This window comes from Alexandromys fortis, unplaced genomic scaffold, assembly GCF_014885135.2.
Source record: "Alexandromys fortis isolate MF-2015 unplaced genomic scaffold, M_Fortis_MF-2015_v1.1 scaffold_83, whole genome shotgun sequence".
Classification (NCBI taxonomy): domain Eukaryota; kingdom Metazoa; phylum Chordata; class Mammalia; order Rodentia; family Cricetidae; genus Alexandromys; species Alexandromys fortis.
In genome coordinates, this window is record NW_026068001.1 from 6,570,400 (window position 1) to 6,594,460 (window position 24,061).

At 36.1% G+C, this 24,061-nt stretch overlaps 2 protein-coding genes across 7 annotated transcripts in view; both read right to left on the reverse strand.

The window, feature by feature from the left end:
• Usp9x (ubiquitin specific peptidase 9 X-linked) overlaps nucleotides 1–24,061 on the reverse strand; it is a 134,031-nt gene that overhangs the window by 71,557 nt on the left and 38,413 nt on the right. For all 6 annotated transcript variants that reach the window (XM_050160766.1, XM_050160765.1, XM_050160769.1 and 3 more), the window contains 5 exons: nucleotides 10,968–11,221; nucleotides 6,928–7,073; nucleotides 4,336–4,415; nucleotides 3,141–3,253; nucleotides 1,741–1,959 (listed from right to left, as the gene is read on the reverse strand). In XM_050160766.1, coding sequence (XP_050016723.1) covers nucleotides 1,741–1,959; nucleotides 3,141–3,253; nucleotides 4,336–4,415; nucleotides 6,928–7,073; nucleotides 10,968–11,063 — 654 coding nt within the window. In that variant the 5' untranslated portion in view covers nucleotides 11,064–11,221. The remainder of the gene's footprint in view (nucleotides 1–1,740; nucleotides 1,960–3,140; nucleotides 3,254–4,335; nucleotides 4,416–6,927; nucleotides 7,074–10,967; nucleotides 11,222–24,061) is intronic.
• Nucleotides 831–1,236, reverse strand: LOC126512810 (60S ribosomal protein L36a-like). Its single transcript, XM_050160770.1, has one exon. The coding sequence runs from the start codon at nucleotides 1,164–1,166 to the stop codon at nucleotides 846–848; it is 321 nt and encodes a 106-aa protein (XP_050016727.1). The 5' UTR covers nucleotides 1,167–1,236; the 3' UTR covers nucleotides 831–845.

The following is a 24,061-nucleotide window of genomic DNA, read 5'->3' on the forward strand; positions in this document are numbered from 1 at the left end:
TTGGGTTGAGGTAAGGAGGAGGCAACACATACCCTAGAACTGGCAACATCAAACCAGTCTTACATAGAAAAAAATTTAAATGATTCCATAGCCTAGAATGTGCATGCTCTTTGCGGGGTGGGGGGTGGGGGTAGTTGAGAAAAGTTTTCCGTAACAGCACCGGCTGTACTGGAACTCAAGAGATCCACCTGCCTCTGCATCCCAAGTGCTGGAATTAAAGGTGTGCACCACCACCTCCTGATAATCAATTTTTAAAAAGTTTATAGATTTAACAATGAAAGTCACAAAATTCCTCTGACTTTCAATATTTCTTGGCTGATTAGGAGAAGGGGGAAAAAAATCCCAAATCTTAAAAGTATCTCTCTAGGGACTAGACAGGTAGGTAGCTCAGCCGTTAAGCACTGACTGCTCTTACAGATGAATTAGGTTCAATTCCCAGCACCCACATGGGAATTGTGGATTACAGAGAATTCATTACTTTCTTCTGGCCTCTGAAGGGCACCAGGTTTGTACATGGTGTAAAAACATACATGCAGGCAAATTACTCATGCACATGAAACAAAAACGAATCTTAAAAGTTTCCTTAAAGTCTATATTTAGAAACTATGTATTAGCAGCACTTACTAAAGGAAATTAAAATTATAAAAGTATAAATTTAAAAGTATATAGTAAAAAAAATCTAAAGTACAGTCTGTTTACACTGCTATAGGATATTTATTTTTAACTATATATTTTAGTAAAATTTCAAAGTTTTATCTTCCTGCTTTCATTTTATAATTTCTTTTTTTTTTTTTTTTTTTTTGAGTGAAAGCTCATGATTTTATTGTCTTCATAACAAGGTCAGCTTAGAACTGGATCACTTGGCCCTTTCTCTTCTTATCACCACCCAGTTCAAAATGGTTGCATCTCTTAATAGCCAGCATCCTCTTAGATCTGCAGTTGGGCTCCACACATTCCAGTCTCAGCACAATCTTCTTTGTAGTTTTCGCCTTTTTGTGGAAAATAGGCTTAGTCTGCCCACCATAGCCACTCTGTTTCCTGTCATAACGCCGCTTTCCCTGGGCATACAAAGAATCTTTGCCCTTCTTGTACTGGGTCACTTTGTGGGGTTGGTGCTTGCCACATTTCTTGCAGAATGTACGGCGGGTCTTAGGAACGTTCACCATGTTGGCGGGTGCGATATCGGCACAGAAAGAAAGCCATTTTATAATTTCTATTATTTTACTTTTGTGATTTATTATTAAGCATATATAACATATTCCTATTCTGGAGTTAAAAGAAAATCATGGCTTTATTATCTACTCCTGAGGTTTCTAATCAGTCATAATTTTTCTCTATTACTATTATAAATGAAACAAATATCTTTTATTAACCAAATTATGACTATTTCTAGTTGAGTAAAAGATAATAGGGATTAACTACACTTGGAGGGGGGGACCATAAGCACTAAACGGAAATACTATGACTACACAAAGGCTCCTAGTGCTATATACTGTTTTATTAAAAGTCTCAAAGCCATATTTGGTTGTCAGATCTAAACTATTACTACACAGAAAAACTAAACACTAGTTAGAATACAATAAAACAGTTTTGGTATAAAATCAAGAATTCAAACAATAATGCAAAATCCCTTTCAGAGTATAATTAAATTAGTCTTTTTCTGTGTTCACAAGAGATTGAGATTAAAGTTATGCAAAACAAATCTTAACGTTTAATTTTGAAAGTAACAAATCAACATACTTTTGGTGATCGAGGGTCTGGAGAACGAGCAAAAAGTTCATCTTCAGGCACCTGAGCACTTGAGGACACTGATTCACACGGACGTGTACCATTGTAGATATGGAATTTGCAATGAGGATTTAAGGCCATGGCAAGAAGTTCTAGAAGTGGAAACCAGTCTTGGGCCAATTTAGCCACACATAGCTCCACCAGGCGATGAGTATTGTTAATAATACATCTCTGTTATATATGGGAGAAAGGTGATTTAGAATGTGAAACGCTGCAATTTCAAACAGAAGTTGCAATCCTAATTACTCTTAATATTAAATGAACTCCCCATTTTATACTGATTACTTGAATATTTTTAATCCACTAGTATTATGACCAAATTAATCTGCTTTATAATTTATATGGTGTGTACTTTCAAGAAGTTACTTGCTTAAAAATGAAATAAGTAATGATTTGCCAGATCCTGCTGTCTTCAGACAAGATACAAATTCCCTTTTTCCCTCTTTAGAATTCTTACACTAGAAGCAACAATTCTAAAATTCTAAAATAATGTATCAGTTACTCCAAATGGAAGACTATATACTGACAAATCATATTCTAAATCTGAGAAATTATGTTATATTGTGACTTTTACCCCATCATTGTAACTGAAAAAATGGTCAGAATACAAAAACATCATTGGCTTTATGACTATGTCCATAGTGAAACAAGTAATAGGTCTGTAGCAGTTACAGCATTTCATTAGTCCAAATACAACTCTTTAAACAAAATATGATTGCATCCTACAAATAACAAATACTAAACTATTTTCATTTGCTTCTGTTCATTATTCAGGGATATTATTATAGCCCCTGAGTTATCTACTTAAAAGGGATGACAATTGTAAATTGAATTCAAACTAAAGAATTGTTTAGACAGTAACTCATGGCTTAAACACTTAGAAGTTTTAGGTGCCAAAACTGAAATATGCGTGTTTCTTTGCTGTTCTTTTCTGCAGTGAATTCATTTCTCATTACCTCTACAACACTGACTTTTCTAGTCCCTCAGACATGCATTACATTTTACCCATCTTGGACAATTTTGCCTTCCTTAACAATATATAAAATAAAACTACATCTTACAATTGACTGCATTAGATTTTCAATAAAATGAGGGGATTTGCCCAAGTTCAAAAGGTACTGGAGAACCAGGGAGAAAGATTAAATCAAGTATTTTTAGCTCTAAATCTCATGCTAGTTTTAAATGCCCATGCTGCCTCTAACAGAAATAATTTACTATAAAATTACTTTAAAAGTTAAACATTTATACTCCAATCAGCCAAATATATCATAAACAAATACACACATACTTGCCCTCCCCACCAAAAGGATCACCATATAATCTGCTTTTTAAAAGTCAAATGGAAAACTCACGTGAATCTCAAACTTCCAGCCACTCACTGCTTCATCTGTAAGGATTTTTGTGAATGAGATTGTTAGCCCATCTCGGAAAAATCGCTGACATGCTTCACTTTTAACATCAAGACCTAAGAAAAGAGAGGAAAAAAAATTATTTCACAATGTTCAACTATGTGATGAAAGACATAAGTAATTGGAAACCTGAATGACAGGCTAGCAGTTAAAAGGTACTTCTGGAAAAAAGTTCACAGCATTATCATAACACTATTGTTATTTCAAAGTTTCTACATGTCAGAAAGGAAACTTAAGTCAGAAATAAACTTTTAAAAATTATTAAGAAAAATTTATGTGTGTGTGCCTGATGTATACCATGTTTCATGCAGGTACTACAAGGGGCCAGAAGAGGGTGTCTGATTCCCAGGAGCTGACATTATAGGTGATTATGAGCCAATGATCATGAGTGCTAGGTACTAAATAAACCTGGGTCCCCTCTCTGCAAGAGCAGCAAACATTAATAACTAACTGCTCAGCTATTTTGAGGCCTCCCGAATCAAATTCTAAAATAATTATGCAGAAGTGATAATATTAACAGTAACTCAGGGCTGAAGCTATAGCTTAGTGCAAGGGTAGCTAGTCTAACATATACACAATCTTAGGTTTAATCATCAATGAAGTAAAAAAAAAATAAAGAAAATAAGTATGAGACTATAACTTAAACCCCAAATGAGTCCGTGCCATGTAACAGAGACTTAAGCATTTTGTTCTGAAAGTCTTAAATTTGACATTTCACAATTATTTTTAAAATATTAGCTTGCAAACAATGTACTTAGCGCCCACTCATATCTTTACTATTCTCCAAGAGACCAAGTAAGATGTACTGCTTCTATTTTGTTTGTTTTTTGAGACAGGGTTTCTCTGTAGCTTTGCCTACAGAATACTTAATTGTGAAAACTTTTGTGTATATTATGGAATTCTTGTAACAGGAATAAATCTTTGAGTGACTGCAAATCTAAACAATGGACTTGCTCTTTAGAAATATAAATACATATAATACATATTCTGTCTAGCACTCTTGAGGACTGTCCTTTTTAAACAAATGAGAGCGTTATCTGTAAGCTTGTGTTTTAACAGGAAAATAAAATTTTCAGGAATTAAGTGAAAATATATGTAGTAGCACACATTTAGAAAAGCATTGACACTCAAGACATACCTTTCTTGCTAAGATCAATAGCAGCTTCTAAAAGCACTTCTAATTCCCCTTTTGGCAAAACTGGAACGACCCATCGAGGCCTAGGAATTTATAAAATAAAATAGAGGTTTACTGGTTGTGTGTTAAATATAAAATATACTATAGTCAGTTACTAATTACAATTATTCATTTTACTATGAAAATACTAAGTATTAACTAAAATAACACTAAATACTACAACAGTGGGGCTGGCTGAATTTTCTTTTTAACAATTAAGTATCATTTGTTGTCTCTACAAGAAGACTTAAAAAATGTAAGAAACTATTATAATAAAATACCAATTGTGCATCAGGGGCCTATTAAACTTCACAGGAAAGGGCTTTCAGAATTCAGATTAGAAGTATGCTTTGAACTTCTTCACAAAGAACAAAAACTTCAGGAGGCCAAGACTGATTTATGCCTCATAATCTAGCAATTTTTTCTAAAGGATCTGCAGAATCCACAGGTGACTCTCCCTTAAACAAAGATGCAGCCTTCTCTTTAGTTCCAGTGCTGACCATCTAGCTATCCTTTTCATAGGTCTTCCCAATCATCACCATTAATTTACCCACTGTCCCCAGAAGAGTCAACCTTCTTCTGGCCAACCACTGAAATCTCTCCTAAGAGCTTGTCTTAACTCAATCTCAACTGCTCTTGCCCCTTTTAGTAAAAACATTCCATTAATAACCTATTAGAAATAACTACCCACCATTATTTTAAAAATGTCCTTTGCATTTTTCTTCCATAAACAATTGTTTTTATGCAACCTAATATCTAGCCTGCATGTTTTATCAACCACTAGACAAATCTGAAATGTAACAATGCAACTTTCCAGTATGTCGTCTCTGTATTAAGAACAACCAAGAACCATTATAAATAGCCTAACATTGATCTGACAGCCCAGCTTACTATACCCAAAACTTGCAATTACCATAGATGGAGAAAGCAAGATACAAATTCAAACAATATTTACGTACAAATAAAGCCTTACAGAAGGTGCGAGTAGGAAAACTCCAAAAAAAGAGAAAAAGTAAAAGAAAAATTGATTTGACAATAATTCATTGCATGTGATTATTAAAAGCTGCTACTAGAAGCATACATTCTTTTAAATGTTCCCTTTAAGATGAATCAATTGAAAATATTCCAAACAAGTAAAACAAGTTACAAAATTATAAGATTTTATATATAGAGAAAAATACATATATAATAGTAAACACAAATATGGAAAAATGTACTCCTGATTTATGTTAAGAGAAATTTTTGGTTGGGATATGTAAGGGTTTAAGCTGGGGGAAGGGATTAGATAAATTTTATCTACTTACTATATATTACACAACATAGTTCTATGCATATTTAACAATGCATACTTATTACTAAGGAATTTAGATTTTTGTTTGTATATTTTCTCCAGATAGGGTCTATGTGGCTCTGGCTGCCCTAGAACTTACTATGTAGTCCAGGTTGACCCCGTACTCACAGAGATCTACCTGCCTCTGCCTCCCAAGTGCTGAGAATAATGATGTGCACCACTACACCCAGCTCAGTTTGTTTTAATGCAGAGGATTTTTATTCTTCCATGTACCTAACAGTTTTTACTTTTATTAAGCAAAAATACAACAAAAAAAGCAAAATTCCTAAGAGTATATTTTCCATTATCCTTTTAAAAATGTTCTCGTATATTTTCCATTATCCTTTTAAAAATGTTCTCATTTTAATTATTTTATGTGTATGAGTATTAAGTCTGTATGTATGCTTGGTACTTTTCAAGGCCAAAAGAGGTACCCATAACTCCCTCGATCTAGAATAACAGACAGATGGGTGCTGCCATATGATTGCCAGGAACAGAATCCGAGTCCTCTGGAAAAGCAGAAAGTACTCTTGCTGGTTGAGTCATTTATTGCTCCAGTGTCCATTACTCTTTCTGAGGGGCCCTACCCCTCACTACCCAATGAGGACTACCCTCAGAGAGGGTTTTTTGACATGCACTTCTGTTTCTTTACATTCTTTCCTTACCCCGAAGAACATCTTAAAAGTATCATTCTCTTGAGTCAGCATGAAGGGCATGACCTGAGAAACTCCTTATAATCTGGTTTGTTATCAAACTTAGGAATATGCCAATTGAAAACCTGCTTCATCATTGGTCAGATGGTGGTGGCACACGCCCTTAATCCCAGCACTGGGAAGCAGAGGCAGGTGGATCTCTGTGAGCTCAAGGCCAGCCTGGTCTACAGAGCGAGTTCCAGGACAGTCAAGACTGTTAAAAGAGGAATCCTGTCTTCAAAAACCAAAAATAAAACAAAACAAACAACAAACAAAAAAACCACAAACAGTTCTACTTTGGAATCAAACAAATATGGCTCTGAGTAGGTGCATATTGTTAACCTAAAAAATTTCTCACTCTTTTTCATTATATCCACCAAGAACCATGGGTTATAAAGTACTTGGTAGTGATTATGATGGGAAAATTAAGGCAGCAGATTCCTCTTCCACTGTCTTTGTGTTACCTATCAAATAGAATGCTGGGAAACCTGGCTTTCTTATGTATTATATACACCAGAAACAAAACCAACTGACCTGTTGATCATATCATCTAACTTTGCCAAGTCAGTATGTGGAAATGCAGGTTCCTCATCTTCAATCTGTGGAGGGGCATCACCTTGACCTTGCTCATCAGGAGGAGTTGCCGGGGAATTCTCATTGGAAGAATCAGGCGATGAAGTCTTGATTAAAAATTAAACATTCCAGATATTAAGTTCCTATAACACACGCACACTAGTCCAAACACTAATAGATTAGTAATATTTTTTAAAATGTCAGTAGCATAAAATTTTACAAAGAGATCACTGAAAGCTTATGATTTAATATGTTCTCCTTTCAAAGTTTGTGCTGAACTATAAGACAAAGTAAGCAACTTAATGATGAGTTTTTACATTTAACATGGAAAACACTACAGTTACCACACCAAGTCACCAGAAGAATTCAAGTGCCAGAAGCCCCATATAAATAGCTAAATTAAAGTCTATAACTTTAGAAACCTGTTTTAAACAACCAAAACACTTTGTCCTGTGTTTACAAGCTCACAAAAAAAAAATACGAACAAAAACCAATTTTAAACATCTATAATACCACACCAACAAATAAAACACCAACAAGGACATTTTAATTACCTCCTTGTGATTGTTTTAATGTAAAGAAAAACGATTCATGGATCTGTAAATTTTCAATAAAATTAGGACTGTTATCTGTCCTTTTCATTTTCAAAATTAGGGCTGTATCTGTTCCCTTTCCATTCAATATCTAAGTAGTCAAAATTCTCAGCATTACATAAATTAAAATTAATGAGCTTTCCATGTATAAATCTTATAGAAAGCACATTTTTCTTTAAGACAGGACACTAGAAATGTACAATATAGACAATTTGTTTAAAAACTATTAGCATACATTGTCAAATTACATTCTAGAACCTTCACAAATACTGCATATTTGAGGAATGTTCATCCCATTTGTCACTGGTTTTTATGACATACTTGGAGCCTTAAAATCTATATACACAGATTTTTAAAGCTAAAAATTTGATTAAGAAATTTCCTTTATGGGCCAGCAAGATAGCTTAGTAAAGTGCTTGTCACTGAGCCTGATGACTCAAGCTAAACACCAAGAACACACGTGGCACAAAAATGACTACCTCCAGTTACTAATTTTTTTAAATTTTCTCTTTATTTCAGTATGTGTAAAGCTATCCAGAAACTGAGTCCTGGGCTGGAGGGATGCCTCAGCAGTTAAGAGCAGTGGGTTCAATTCTCAGCACCCATACCAGGCAGCTTACAATCACCAGTTCCAGGGAGATATGACACTACCTCGGTAGGTACCTGTACTTAGTGCATATTCCCACACATAGATGCACATACACACATATAATTAAAAATAATGAAAAGAAAACAAAACAACAACAAAAACCCTAAGCCCTAATCGGACACTGATTAAATCTTTGGTTGCTTCTTTATGGTCCAACAGTATCAGATTTTGTGAAATAAATAAAATCCTATCATTAAATAACATAGATAGAATAGCCTGGATGGTGGTGGCACACACTTTTAATCCCAGCAGTTGAGAGATAAAGGAAGGCATTTCTCTGTGAGTTCAAAGCCAATCTGGTTTACAATGTGAGTTCCAGGACAGCCAGTGCTACAAAACCAAAACCAACCAAATCAAACCAAAAAATAGCAATAAAAAACAAGGAGAAATTCTATAGGTAAAGAGTGGTTGTATAGGTAAGAATGTAATTTACTTTTATTCTTTTGTTTTAAAGATGAGAGTTATCCGAGGGCCCTTCCTTTTCTGTTGAACAAAGACCCTCGAGGAGAGAGATGCTAGTTGAATGAAGGAATAAACAAACGAGTTTGAAAAAAAAAAAAGATGAGTTATCGTCAATAGATGAAAAATATATATTAATACCTAACAGACATGAAATACTACTATCACAATCCTAAGACCTCTACAAAACCAAGTATATTTTAAAATAAAATTAATATGTCTTTAAAAAGATTTTGTTTATTATAAATACAGTTTCCTGCCTGCATGTATGCCTGTACACCAGAAGAAAAAAAGAGACCTCATTATAAATGATTGTGAGCCACTATGTAGTTGCTAGGAACTGAACTCAGGACCTCTGAAAGAGCAGCATCTCATCTCTCTAGCTCCATAACATACGCTTTTAATCCCAGCACTTGGGAGGCAAAGACAGGAAGATCTTTGAGTTTAAGGCCAGTCTGGTTTACATGGGAGTTCCAGGACAGCCAGATACATAGTGAGAAATCCTGTTTCAAAATAAATATACTGTTAACAAACAAGATTTCTTTTCACTGAAGGCCCTGCAAAGCCATGAAAATTGCAAAAAGAGGTGAGAACCCACATACAACACAGATAATAAAGAAGAAAAGAGGGAGAAAGATAAACTACTAGTTCCTGGTTTAAAAATAGTTATTATTGGTATCCAACAATCCTTTGACTATATTTAAAGAAACTTGAATACTGACCTTCAAAATTTATGGGACAGGAAAGACTTTACTTTGTCAAGTTTTGTGACCATATGTATTACCATTTTATGTCTCAAAAATAGGAACTAGAAAAGGAAATGAATTAAGAAAGTTGGCACATTTGAAAGGGAGGACCTGGTTTGCTCATTTTCTCTCAAGTGGCAGAGGAAGGGGAGACAGAGAGACAGAGAGATCTCTTCTATAAGACTAATGATATAATATTTAACCTCTAACAGCTGAATAGTAAAAACCTAGCCCCAAATCACATATATAAGTACTCTACAATAACAACACTTTTGCTTTAAAACTTACCCATACAAACTCCACAAAAATGTGTATCTCTGTAAACAGCATGCCTATTACTCATGTTTACACAACCTCAACCAGTTTACCCATCACAGTACTACAGGGGCTGCAATATCACAAATGTATAAAACTATATAGATTAGAAAGGGCTGAGATAAATTTCAGAATATGAAAACAAGAAAATCAAATCCAAAGAAAGTAAAGAACAGTAAGAACATGTGGCATGTTTTGGGGGATATCTAAGTCCCCCAAAATATTTGGGGAGGCATTAATGAAATTGGTAAGCCCCTAGAAAGATTAATCAGGATAGAGAATACAAATCAGCAGTATCAGAGATGAATAATGACACACTGCCACAAGCCCCCAATATACTTAAAAAAAAAAAATAGTGAAAAGGATATCGCAGGGTCTGGGGTGAGAAGCATATGCAGGAACCTGAGTTCCATCTCAGTACCCAAGGGCACAAACAGTATTATAACAACTACATCTAAATAAAGTTGGCGCTTTAGATGAAGTGGACAAAACTGACACCCCCCCCCCAAAAGAAAAAGAAGAAAAACAGATGGACCTACACATTTTTTTTTGCTGTTGTTGTTATTGTTTTTTTTTTTTTTTATACAATCAGTAAATTATACTAGTAAAAATCTTCCAATGGGGGAACAGGAATCAGGAGAACCGGAAACTTTACCTAAGTCGAATATAAAGTATAAAAATATTACTTTAAGAGCATTGGGACAAAGCAAGAAACTGACACCAGTATCTATACTAAGAGATCTTTACGAACATTTCCCTTGATCCTCAAACAATGCCATGAAGTTCCATTACTGTTATCCCTATCATACAAATGAAGAAACTAAGGTTTAGAAATTATGTAATTTATCTAGTCATAAAGCTGGTATGGCACAAAGGTAAAATCTGAACACCAGTAATAAGACTTCATTCTATATTCTTTTAAAAATCTTATTGTAAATTGATAATTTATGATTTTATGTATATGGCATACAAAAAAATAAGAGTTATGATTTACTTGGTCCCATAGGCTACACTGAATGAATAATACAATTCTCCCAGAATCGACACACAGGGCTTAAATCTTTAGTTTTATTGAAGACGGACAATGTAAAGCACTAGAGTTTTTTTGTTACAGCTGAAGACCTGTATTTACTTTTCTTAAACAAAACATTCATTTTATGGTTGCTTCACAATCATTTCTATCATGTTTCCACACTCAGCACACGGGAGATACTCCAATGTGTCTTTATAATGTCTTACCTGATTCTGTTGGAGGGGGGGCTGAGACTGTCCATCAGGAGCTTGGCCCTGGTTGTCATTCCCTCCAACTGGAGAGCCACGAGTCGTGGCTGTCATACTCGACACAGGGCAGATCTTTGCAATTTTGTCTGCTTATGTAGTTGTCTTACGAAAAGAAATTATAGTCCACTTATAGAAGATGAAGTACCAGCATTTGTCAGTCTTAAAAAGCCCCAATTCAAGAATAAAACATCTTGCAGAGACCATTGCATAACCTACAAGTAAAAGGAAAGAGAACATTTTACTTTAGATATAACTATCATGAACTAAAAAACTTAAAAAGTTTAGTATCATGAGTGAATCAGGTCAAGAGAGCATGACTATATAAAATGACGGGTAAAAAGTAAAAAAAAAACCCTAAAGCTTCATTACTACATTCAACTTAATGGTTCCATAGCTATTATTCCACAAAATCATGTAAGTCTAGCTTTATCAAGCAGTATTTCAATTTTCTCCTGGAACTGACTCCAAAGACAGTTATCAAAAAGTTAGTTGCCACTCGGTTAAATCATGGAATGGTAAACTGTCCTCAACTAGCGGGCTAATCCCTTAAGTATACTGCAAAAGCATGTAAATCAGGACAAAAACCACAAACTGACTTGTAAACTTTTTAAGAGAGACTACTTATCTAACAAAGATAGCAATTAGTTCGTACACACACACACACACACACACACACACACACAAAGAAACAAGCAAATCAACATCTAGATCTTGGATTTCAGATTCTATAATTGTGAGAAATCCAAGCTCTATTGTATTTCCTATTCTCATTCCAAACCAAGCCTCGTCATAGTAAAACTGTATAGCATACTACCCTAATACAACTGAATTCATTAAGTAATATTAAAGTTTCCACTTTTGATAAGGTATTTATCAAAAGCACTTTGGAGCCCTATTCAAGGCAACAAGTCCCAACCATTTAGTAACAAGCACTCTTCACAAACTAACAAAAGTGCACAGAATACTACCAAAACTTTAAGTCCATATTAGACTACTGAGTTTCTTTTGGCCTGCAGAGTAAAAGCACCTGAAGAGGTGTTTTTAATGGCTCTTATGTCCAGGTTCCTCATCAGATGTAATCAGGCCTACGCGCTTTAAAAACAAAAATCTCTTGTGATTAAATCTAATGTGAAATGTATTTGGATCTAATTTTCACAACTCCCACTAAAATTAAAATAAACCCTAAAATTGAAATATCACCCAACCCACTGACTCTTTGTGAGAGACTGTCACATTACAAAACTTCTTCTTATACAGCATGGTATACAAAACATACTTGGAGCTCCTGCGCTTCAGCATCATAACTATAAAGTGCAAGAGGCCTTCAAGGACTTTATACAACTCATTTGTTTCTGTCTGTGTACTACAGAAGGTAAGTATTACTTTCCCCTTTTCCCATAGTCAAAAATAAGAGTTGCAGTTTATTAAACCTATTCAGAACCAAATCTAATTTGTATCTGCCTCTACATTATGTCTTCCTAAAGTAAAAAAGAAAAACAAAGTGTACCTTTTATCGATGGGTTAATGAGGAAAATGAAATGGTGACTGGTTATAGGTCTCTGGTAGAAAAATACTTCAATATTTCATATGTAAGACTATTTTGCCTGTGAAAGTAGTGACCAGAAGAGGGAGACAGATACCATGGAACTGGAGCTAAGATTGCCAGCCACCCTCCCATAAATACTATTAGGAGGTGTGGCTTTGTTGGAGGAAGTATATCACTGTGGGGGCAGACTCTGAGCTCTTATATATGTTCAAGATACAAGATACTGGCCAGTAAAACACACCGCTTCCTGCTGCCTGAAAGATGTACTCTAAGCTACCTCTCTAGCATCTCGCGTGCCTGCATCCTGCCATGATGATAATGGACTGAATCCCTGAACTGTAAGCCACCCCAACTAAATGTTTTCCTTTATAAGAGAGAGGGGGGAAAAAAGATTGCCAGCCACCACGAGTTCTGGGATCCAAACCCAGGGGGCTCTAATCTCCTGGAACTGGAGCTACAGACAGTTGTGATCTGCCACGTGGGTCCTGGGAACTGAACCAGAGACCTCTGCTGCAAGATCAGTAAACCACCAAGCCATCTCTCTTGCCTACTATACACATAGGCACAGGCAAGACATACCTCCTTCCTTACGTATATATTCCTAATCTATAGTCAAACCAAAGCTATTGGGCAAAAGTGATGAGAAAATCATCCCAGACAAAAGCACCACATAGATTACTAAGGGGCAAAATTACAGAAATCTATCAATCAAAAATTTTTAATGATAAAGAGATGATTCCTAAAATTGAACTTTTCAATAAATTATTTCCTCGTGTTAAATATTCTAAAACATAACTAGTTATATTCATAAAAACTGACTTATTTTTAAAATAAGTTTTTTAAAAAATAAGCTGGGGAGATAGTTCAGTGCATAAAATACCTGCTACAGAAGCATGAGGACCTGAGTTTAATTCTCAGCACCCCCATAAAGAGCCAGACAAAGCAGCACATGTTTGCAATCTCAGCATTGGGAAATAGAGATAGTAGGATCCCTGGAGTTTACTGGCCAGCTACTGTAGCTCAATCTTTGAGTTCCAGTTTAGTTAGTACTGGTGCTTGCCACCAAGCCTGACAACCTGAGTTTGATCCCTGAGATCCACAGGGTGAAAGGAAAGAGCCAATTTCTATAGTCTGTCCTCTTCCACACACATGCTGTAAGAAATTTAAAAGGGATGGATAGGTAACAGCAGTTAAGAGCACTGGCTATTCTTGTAGAGAACTCAGGTTATATTCCTATAATCTACAAGAAGTTTATTATACTCTGTAACTCCCAGGGGATCAATCAGATAACCTCTTCTGGCTTTCTCAAGCACCAGGCATGCATGTGGTACACAGACATAAAGGCAAGTAAAACAGACATAAATTTCTTAATTAAAAATTTTAAAACACTTAATAAAGAGAGTAATTAAGAAAGATAAACCAGCATTGACCTATGGCACCCACACAGACACACAAAAATTAATAAAAATTATTATTCAATGGGCACATGAAAGGTCATGCTATGGAGTTTTAAAGACAGTACATTTATAATTTAACATTAAGCCCATAGCCATAAATACAAACATCTCTAAGCAATCTTAATTTTTTTTTTTTTTTTTTTGGTTTTCAAGACAGGGTTTCTTCGTAGCTTTTGGACCAGGCTGGCCTCGAACTCACAGAGATCCGCCTGCCTCTGTCTTCCAAGTGCTGGGATTAAAGGAGTGCGCCACCACCGCCCGGCTTATTTTAAAAATTTTTAAATTGCTTGGCAGTGTTGGCACACTGCCTTTAATCCCAGCACTGAGAGGCAGAGTCAAGCATATCTCTGAGTTTGAGGCTAGCCTGGTCTGTGGATTAAGTTCCAGGACAGCCAGTGATACACATAGAAATCTTGAAAAATAAAAACAAAAGGTATCACAAACAAAAAAAAAAATGACAAGGAAAGAAAAAAGAAATTCCAAACAAACCTCGGGTCAATTTACTAAAACTCAAGTCTCACCTTCCAATACGTAGGTCCTAGGGATTGAACTTGAGTTGTCAGGTTTGGAGGCAGGAACCTTTATCTGCTGAGTCATCTCACTGCCCCCTCTAAGCAATTTTTAAATTTAACCTTTCCTCAAAAACAAAAGATATCCCTGGAGCCCAGCTGTGGTGGCACACGCCTTTAATCCCAGCACTTGGAAGACAGAGGCAGATGGATCTCTGTGAGTTCGAGGCCAGCCTGGTCTACAAGAGCTAGTTCCAGGACAGGCTCCAAAGCTACAGAGAAACTCTGTCTCAAAAAAACAGATAGACAGATATCTACATAGATAGGTAAAAGATCTCACTGTCCTGGCTCCCAATACTCCTATAATTATCAGTACATGAACTCATCATTCTGAATTTGATTCCAAACATTAAGAATGAGGTTCCAAGTGTGATGTCTGGTCTAGACAACTTTACAATTCAGAAAATGTAAATGAGAATGTTCAATTTGAATGTTCAATTTTTGGTATGTTACTCCATGTCAACTAAATATTCACATTCTATTTTCAACACTATTTAGAGCCCGCCACATAAATCTTGTAACTAAATCACTTCTATCTAGCTATGGCTCTATCCTAAGGATAACTTCCTCAAAGTCAAAATGGACATGCACCCTGCACTTGAAAGTCCTTATGGCAACAGAAATGTACAACTTAGAAATGCTTGATAATTAGCCAAATTCTCTTTACTCAGGCCTTCTCCACAGTGAGGTCTGTCAAGTCCTACATATACAATTATGATACTGAAAGCTTCAGTAGATGTTAGTACCCATTCTAGGCATTTTCAAAGCCAACTTTTCAGGTTATTGTAATTTGACAAATAAAATGACTTCAAGAATGGTGCTATCAGGAGCTCTGGTGAGCAGTTTCCTCAGTAAAAGCACCAACACCAGGTGGGGAAAAAATTAAGTCTCTGGAAATTGTCTTAAGAACATATAACAAACTACAAAACTTTTGAGCAAGAAAAATCTACCATTATCTCATTTAAACCACTGCACTTTTCATTCTAGAGGAACGCACCAAAAAACAATGGGCTCTCCCCTTCTAGTTAATGGTATCTCCCTGGGAGAAGAAAGCAGCTAGCTAGATTTCTCATCAATCCAGCAAGAGGTTCTACTGCAGGAAAGACTATCAGGTCTGGGCTCCATTGTTCCACCCAGGTCCCACTTGTGGGACAGAAGTTCTACTTAAAGGGCAGCAAACCAAGAATTCACCACAATTCATCCATAGGGTCAAGGTTCCAAGGCAGGAGACAGGCTGAGTCAGAGAGTGAATGTTGACTCCATGAAGCACTCTGCTCAGGGTAAGTAAGCACTTTAACTATGACAGAAGCCAGCTACAGTCTATTGCTTCAGTTCTGAAGTGGTATAAAGGTTCCACCGGGGGTGGGGGCGAAAAATAAGAACAGAAATCTCTCAAGTTCTCTTATAGTAAATTGGTTATATTTCGATTAAGATATTGGTAGTTCCATAAAAGTCAACAAATTAAAATACCCAACTAGCAGTTTACCAAAGAGAACAAGGGAAATGGAGCTACAACCAACCAACTTGGGTCAAAATAGAACCTTAAGAACCAGCACAAAAGATTATCCCTGAAAAATGAGAATTCCATTGGATCAGGGATCAGACCGTGGGGAATTTTATGAGCCAAAACATCATGTAAAACAATACAGCACAGGGCTGGAGAGATGGCTCAGCGGTTAAGAACATTGCCTGCTCTTCCAAAGGTCCTGAGTTCAATTCCCGACAACCACATGGTGGCTCACAACCATCTGTAATGAGGTCTGGTTCCCTCTTCTGGCCTGCAGGAATACATGCAGACAGAATATTGTATAAATAATAAATAAATAAACATAAAAAATAGAGCAATCAGTAGGTAATTAGTAAAAGCTAATAGTTGGGTGGAGGAGTGGGCAAAGACAAAAGTACAAGTGAAATTAAGAATCCACTAACATGGTTCAACAGCAGAATTGTCTGACACAAGAAACAATCAGCATACTTGCAGACAGTAATATGAAAGAGCAAGAAAAACATGAACAGATAGATCATCAGAGCAATGTGGCACACATCAATATAGGGTAATAAAAAAATAAAAGCTTTGTGATGAGATATGGTCAAAACCTAACACCAAATTTAATGAAAAACATCAAAGGCTTTCAACAAATTACAGATGGAGTATATGTTAAGATCAAGACCAAGAAATTTTAATAATCAACCTGACAAAATCCAAAGACATCTTGAAACAGAAAATTTGGTGTGAATACATTATTTTGCCTCATCTTAACGGATTTAAAGCATAAAAGGCAAATCTTATGGTCAAGGATTTGGCAATGAATTCTTCTAATAGCAAAAGCAAAAAAGAAACAGACAAACCAGATTTAACTAAAATTACAAACTTTGAAGGCTTGGGGTGTAGCACAATGGGAGAATGCAAGCATTCTATGTGAACAGGCAGGCACTAAACTCAATCTCCAGTACCAAAGATAAAAAAATTAAAGGGTCAACAAGATGTCTGAGCAGGCCAAAGGCTCTTGCCACCAAGATTGACAATCTAAATTCAATCCCTGCCCGGAACCCACATGGTAGAACAGACTCCCAACAAGTTGTTCTTTGACCTCCACACTGAGCACTATGACAACACACACACACACACACACACACACACACACACATTTTATAAATAAATGTAATAATCGGAGTTCAAATGATACCCTAAAGACAAAGGGGTAACCATCTAAATGGAGAAAGAAAATGATAAATGATCAGATTATGAACTTGTATTTAGAACAAATATTTATCCAATTCAACAGTCAATCCAGCTGAAAGATGAGCAAAAGATCTAAAGAGATACTTCTCTAAATGCACATTAAAAGCACAATTGCATATCACACATCCCTCAGGATGGTTGTAATAAAGATAGGGAAACAAAGTTGTGGCAAGAATGAGGAGAAATTGGAACCTTTTTTAATTTATTTATTATGTATACAGTGTTCTGCCTACATGCATACCTGCACCCCGGAAGAGGGCACCAGATCTCATTATAGATGGTTGTGAGCCACCATGTGGTTGCTGGGAATTGAACTCAGGACCTCAGGCAGAGCAGTCAGTGCTCTTAACCTCTGAGCCATCTCTCCAGCCCGAAATTGGAACCTTTATATGTTGTTTTTTGTTTGTTTCTTGAGACAGGATTTCTCTGCTCAATAGCCCTGACTCTCCTGAAACTAGCTTTGTAGACCAGGCTGGCCTCAAACCTCACAGAGATCCACCTGCCTCTGCTTCCCGAGTGCTGGGATTAAAGGCGTGTGCTACCATTACCCAGCATGTGTTTCTTTTAAAAGAAGGAAATTTTATCAAGCGTGGTGATATCTTTAATCCCAACACTCTGGAGTTTATGCTACCTTAAAAAGGTCTTATACTTACTGTAGGTTGTCAGGAATTTAGGACCTTTTCTTTCTTTTTTTTTTTTAAATATTTATTTATTATGTATACAATATTCTGTCTGTGTGTGCATCTGCAGGCCAGAAGAGGGCACCACATCTCATTACAGATGGTTGTGAGCCACCATGTGGTTGCCGGGAATTGAACTCAGGACCTTTGGAAGAGCAGGCAATGCTCTTAACTGCTGAGCCATCTCTCCAGCCCCCCTAGGACCTTTTCAAAGAAGTTTATTGCATCCTTTTTAAACTGTTACTAATTTCGGGTAATCAAATTGCTCTCAATTCTACTGTTTCCCACAAACCCCATTATTTTTTTGTGGATGATTATGCAGAATACAGGTTTTTCTCAGAAATGTATACAATGGAATACAACAGACCCACAACAAAAAGCTCTATCTCCAAGTATCTTACTCTCTCTAGGTGGCTAACACTTCTAGAGATTATTAGAAAGCTTTAATGAGAGAATGTGCAAGTGCCAGGAACACACAGAAGGAACCCAATAAATGATAAGATTGTTTAACAAGTGTTGGTTATTTCTCAAAATGCTGATTAAGATTATTACTCATCCTTGGCAATTCTTATTTTTGAATCTTCAAAGGCTCCTTAAAAATATGATCTTTAGGCTAACTCAAGGAAAGTCTCCAAAATACATCATCAAGATTTTCTGCTTTCGATATATTATTCACAATTGCTATGGATGATTTGTGAAATATGTAATTTCAACAGTTTCACATAATATAGCTGCTAATATTCTATTGCATCAACCCAAAACTCTACTATACTTGATAGTTACACTGTACTTTGTGAAAATGAATTTCAAGTAAAAAAAATTCTTACCCTCTGCAATAAAATTCAATGTTATAATATTCCTATCAGTTTTAGATCTAAAGAAAATTTAATAGAAAGGAAATTAAAGAAACTAGTAACAAGAAGACATCAAAATTAAGCAGTGCCATACAACTTACTAATTATCTGCTGAATGAAAGAACATACAAATGAATCACCCGGAGGTAGAAACGTATCTTTCCTATTTAATGGAGAAATGACTTAGTAATAAGTATGTAATTGAGTAATAAGTATGCAATTGTGGTCCCAGGTCATGTGACTATACCTGCTAGGTTTCTATCAATGCTAAACTGGCTCGAATTTGCTAATTCTGGTTCTAAAGAGAATCTTTTAATTACTTCCTGTTACAAATGTAACTTAAGAGAGCCAGGCCTGAGTTCAAGGTGTTCAAGGACAACCCAGTCTACAAAGCAAGTTCCAGGCCAGCCAGGGCTACCCAGAAAAACCTTATCCTGAAAAACCCAAAATAAATAAATAGATCAACAAATAAATGTTACTTAAATATATACAGAAACAAAATTAAGATTAAACATTTATTTTGGTTTTAAAGTTATATAAATAAAAATATATAACTATAAAATCAAAATATATGCATTAACTAAGTACAAACAAACCTATTAATATGACAGATGTCAGAGTAGTTGTGACTACTAAGGCTTGAGTTTCTGAGGTTTCACGTGTATACAACCATCATGTCATGTGGGAGACAGCTTTCCCACTTCTACTTCAATTACCACACCGTTCTGTACACATGGTATGTGCTATGATATCATTTGCCCTAGGCACCAACACATCATTCATGTGTTAAGTCGGCCTGCTATTCTCATTATCCCAGAAATCAATAGATGAAAACAGATCAACAACTTGTGATTCATGAAAAAAATGACTACAAAGAAGTACACAAAAAACCAGAACCTTGTAGGCAATCAGGATGGGATGGCTCAAAGTACATTTAAGATTTGAAAATAGCCCGTCAAAATGAAGGAGAGTCTATATCTACTCTTCCTCTGGACATTTTTAACATTGCAGTGCTCCTTGCTGCCAACAAAAGTTTTTATTCTTTTTTTCTACAATGAAAAAGCTATTTCCCTATGTGACTGGTTTATTGGTTACAGTTCTGCCCCCCAAAATATAACATTAGGCTAAATATCTACCTGCATCCTCTTTCTCCAAAATACTGGAACTTATTGTACATATAGTTCTGGGTCTCTTTTCAACAGATATACTTTTATTTAAAATGTCTTTATTAAATCCTTGCAAAGGATCCAAGAGTAGGATAAATTCCAGTCCCCAAAACGTATCAGCCAACATATGTGAGCAACACTGTTAAAAACATCAAAGACATAAATCACCTATCAAGTAGAAAACCCTTCTGTAACATGTATCACCTACCCTACTCTTGAAATGGCAGCATAAAATGAACTCAAAGTTATCAGTTTACAGAATTTACTAGTCTTTGTCAAACCACTTTAAAAGTGACTAATCCAAAAGAATGAAACAAGGACTTCATTTAATAACTAATTTAATCAAGGCAGATAGATCATTAAAAATTAACTACTTTATATACATCTTTTTACTTGCCTGGATCTTCCACAACTAGACTGGTTAAGTCAAAAAAGTAAAGGCAAAAAAAGAGTAAAGGATCTGACAAAGGAAACAACTTCAAATTGCTTCTCATTAATGAGGTTATCTCCAGCGTATTCAAAATCCACAAAACTGATCATTTATCTGAACTGCACAATTGAATAGGTCTTTGTATATGTAGTTACATAACTGCCACAATTCTGTAGTATTTTCACCACCCACAAAGAAACCTCATCCAAAAGCTAAGGGTTCAGCTCAGGGGTAAGCTGTATGCAAGAAACCCTGAAACTCCATAACCAGCACCAGAAAAAGAGAAAGAAACCATACTCCCATCATTAATCAGTCACTCCTCATTCCTTTGGCCCTTAATCTACTTTCTATCTTCTGCAACTCGTTTCGCTTCAGAATGCTTTTAAAGTTCATCTAAGTTGTAGTATGTATCAGTATTTCATTTTATTGTTAATATACTGTTGGATATATTTTATGAATTATATTCACCAAGAAGGCATTTCAGTTGTTTTTTGTTTGTTGAAATAGGGTTTCTCTGTGTAGCCCTGGCTGTCCTGGCTCTGTAGACCAGGCTGGCCTCGAACTCTAGAGGTCCACCTGCCTCCGCCTCCCAGGTGCTGGGATTAAAGGTGTGTGCCACCACCACCACCACCTGGCTTCAACTGTTTTCTATTAGTGTTTATATACATTAATTCCATTCTAAAGTCTGTCTTTGTGCAATCAATACTAAATTTAGGTTTCAGCACACAAAATAAGACCAAAAAGATTAATTCTTAAACAGAAAAGCCATGTTCAAACAAAAAATGGAAATTCACAATTTAAAATGGGTACGTAGTGTGCAAAATTAAAAAAAAAAAAAGACAGGGTCTCCAAATATACCCAGTCTGATCTGAAATACATCCCCAACCAGCCCCAGTCTATTGTCACATACCTAACACTATTATTAAGAAACAAAGGGCTAGGTGGAACTACAACAACAAAAATTTTCAGTTTTATTTCACAAAACGGAGATTATAATAAATTATATACATACTTAAATGTGAAATTAGTTAACTACCAAAGACATGCACAAAATGTGTGTGTATTCTCTCTCTTTTTTTAAAGACAAGTCTCATGATGTAGACCTGTAGACCTGGCTGACCTAGAACTTAGATTGCCTATCTCTGCCTCCTGAGTGCTGGGATTAAAGGTGTGTCCCACTATACCAGGCTCTGTGTCAACATTTGCATTGGTTTAAAAAAAAAAAATCACTGAAATCTGAGTGACAACCAACAGAAGAATGGATAAATAAAACAAGATAATTTCATAAAATGCACATTTCACAGTAATGAAAAGAAATTAGTGAATCATGCATTAAGCAAATATATGTGTATATATAACATAATTAAGAAACAGAGGTTAAAATGTTTTTGGAGTAATAAGGGGACCTTCTAGACTACTACTAAAACCTCTCTATCATAACCTGATTGATATACTGGTAAATTATCTGTTAAAAAGTAAAATTTTGTAATAGATAAGCCATTCTAAACATCTAAACTTTCCTGGAAACAGCAGTCTAATAAATTACTGGTTCTCCTGGCTTCTGTAAGATCTTTTTTCCCCCTAGAGATCACAATTTTTTCCTCAGTAGGATATTACTTGCTAGCTGGGCAGTGGTGGCACACAGCTTTAACACCAGCACTTGGTAGGCAGAAGCCAGTGGATCTCTGAGTTTGAGACCAGTCTGATCTACAGACTGAATTCCAAGACAGCCAGGGATGTCCTATCTCAAAAAACAAAACAAAACAAAAAAATAAAGATAAAGGAAAAAAATTCAAGAACTTAAAAAACAAAAACAATCTCTGTGCAGTACCTTGGCTTTGCAGGTAAGTCAAAAGACCCAAAAGGTTCATGACATGATTTATAATAGATTTGGATAGCTAAAGTTGTTAAACAGTCCTGACTGGTTCCAACAAACTTAGTACTGACTACTCCCATTCTTACTTAAAATAGAGAGATCTGAGGAAAATAAACCCTACAAAATAGTAACCAATAAAACTGAAGCTACCTTAAACAGATTATTTACCTATTTTTACTGGTTTAGTTATTTTTAAATTGGCAAAACAACACCTACACAAAACAAGGAGCGCTTACAGTTAATGCTTTCTGGTGCCAGATCCTGAGCCCCTTACATTTGGAGGATGAGGGGGATAAGCATATTTAGATAATCTACGCTTTAATGTAAAGGTACCCATTGCAAAAGTACTCATTCTAAACCCAAATCCTATTCTGTGACCTTTCAACACAACTCAGCAGACAGCAACTCCCAGTGGGAGTCAATTGGAGCTAGGAGAAATTAAAGGTATTTTGCTCTAGTCTCTCTCTTTTTTTAAAAAAATATTTATTTATTTATTTATTATGTATACAATATTCTTTCTATGTGTATGCCTGCAGGCCAGAAGAGGGCACCAGACCTCATTACAGATGGTTGTGAGCACCATGTGGTTGCTGGGAATTGAACTCAGGACCTTTGGAAGAGCAGGCAATGCTCTTAACCACTGAGCCATCTCTCCAGCCCCCTGCTCTAGTCTCTTATAGCATGAATTCCAATTGTTCTTAATAAAAACTCGGAATCAGCTATCAAGAATTGAAAGCTGAAGGATCAGAGAAGCAGAGCGGCCAGCCACTAGAGTCCTTACCTCTACCAATGCAAAGACCAAAGGGGTGACTGACTCCTTAGACTACTGCCTCAGATTGCACTGCGTTCCAAACTGCATCCGAGCTCCGTCTTCTCCTGTGATATTCCTTTCTCCGCCCAGCCATATCCTTTCCTGTTCCCACCTCCCTGGTGCTGGGATTATCTTTGTGTGAGCTATTTCTCTTTTACACTGGATCAATTTTGTTAGCCCAGGGTGGCCTGGAAAGAACAGAGATCAATCTGCCCTCTCCCTAACCCTGAGATTAAAGGTGTGTGTCACCACTCCCTGGCCTCTAGTGGCTTAGTTCTGCACTCTGATCTTCAGGCAAGCTTTATTTGTTAAAATACAAACAAAATATCATTACAGTCTCTATACATAGAGTCTTGTGAGTCCCATTCTTTTCATTCTCAAAATCTTTATTACTTAACAAAACTATTAAAGTATCTAAATTCCCTGCAACCAATTTCAATATATCCACCATGATAATGCTCAGAACCTTTGTGTTTGTGCATGCAGGCAAGTGCATATGTAAGCCAGATGACAATCTTGGGAGTCATTAGAAGTTTGTTACCCACCTTATTTTTGAGACAGGGTCTCTCATCCACCTGGAACTGTCCAAATAGGAAAGGCTGGGCTGGCCAGTGAGCCCTAGGGATCCATCTATCTCCATTTCCTGATTGCTGAAATTAACAGATGCATGCTGTGCCTGCCTTTTTTATGTGGTTTCTGGGGATTTAACTCAGGTCTTCATGCTTTAATAATTGGTTTATCTCCCCAGTTCCCTCGAAATTATCTTTAAAAAGAAAACCCCAAAACTACTGTCTTTCACTTAAAGGTCATTTGCTTATTATTCTTTTGTTGTTTCAAGATAGGGTTTGGCTTTCCTGGAACTAGCTCTGTAGACCAGGCTGGCCTCAAACCCACAGAGATCTGCCTCAAGTGCTAGGATT

Excerpts from the sequence above, each read along its gene's own strand:
- LOC126512810 (XM_050160770.1), bottom strand. The coding sequence starts at position 1,166 with ATGGTGAACGTTCCTAAGACCCGCCGTACATTCTGCAAGAAATGTGGC.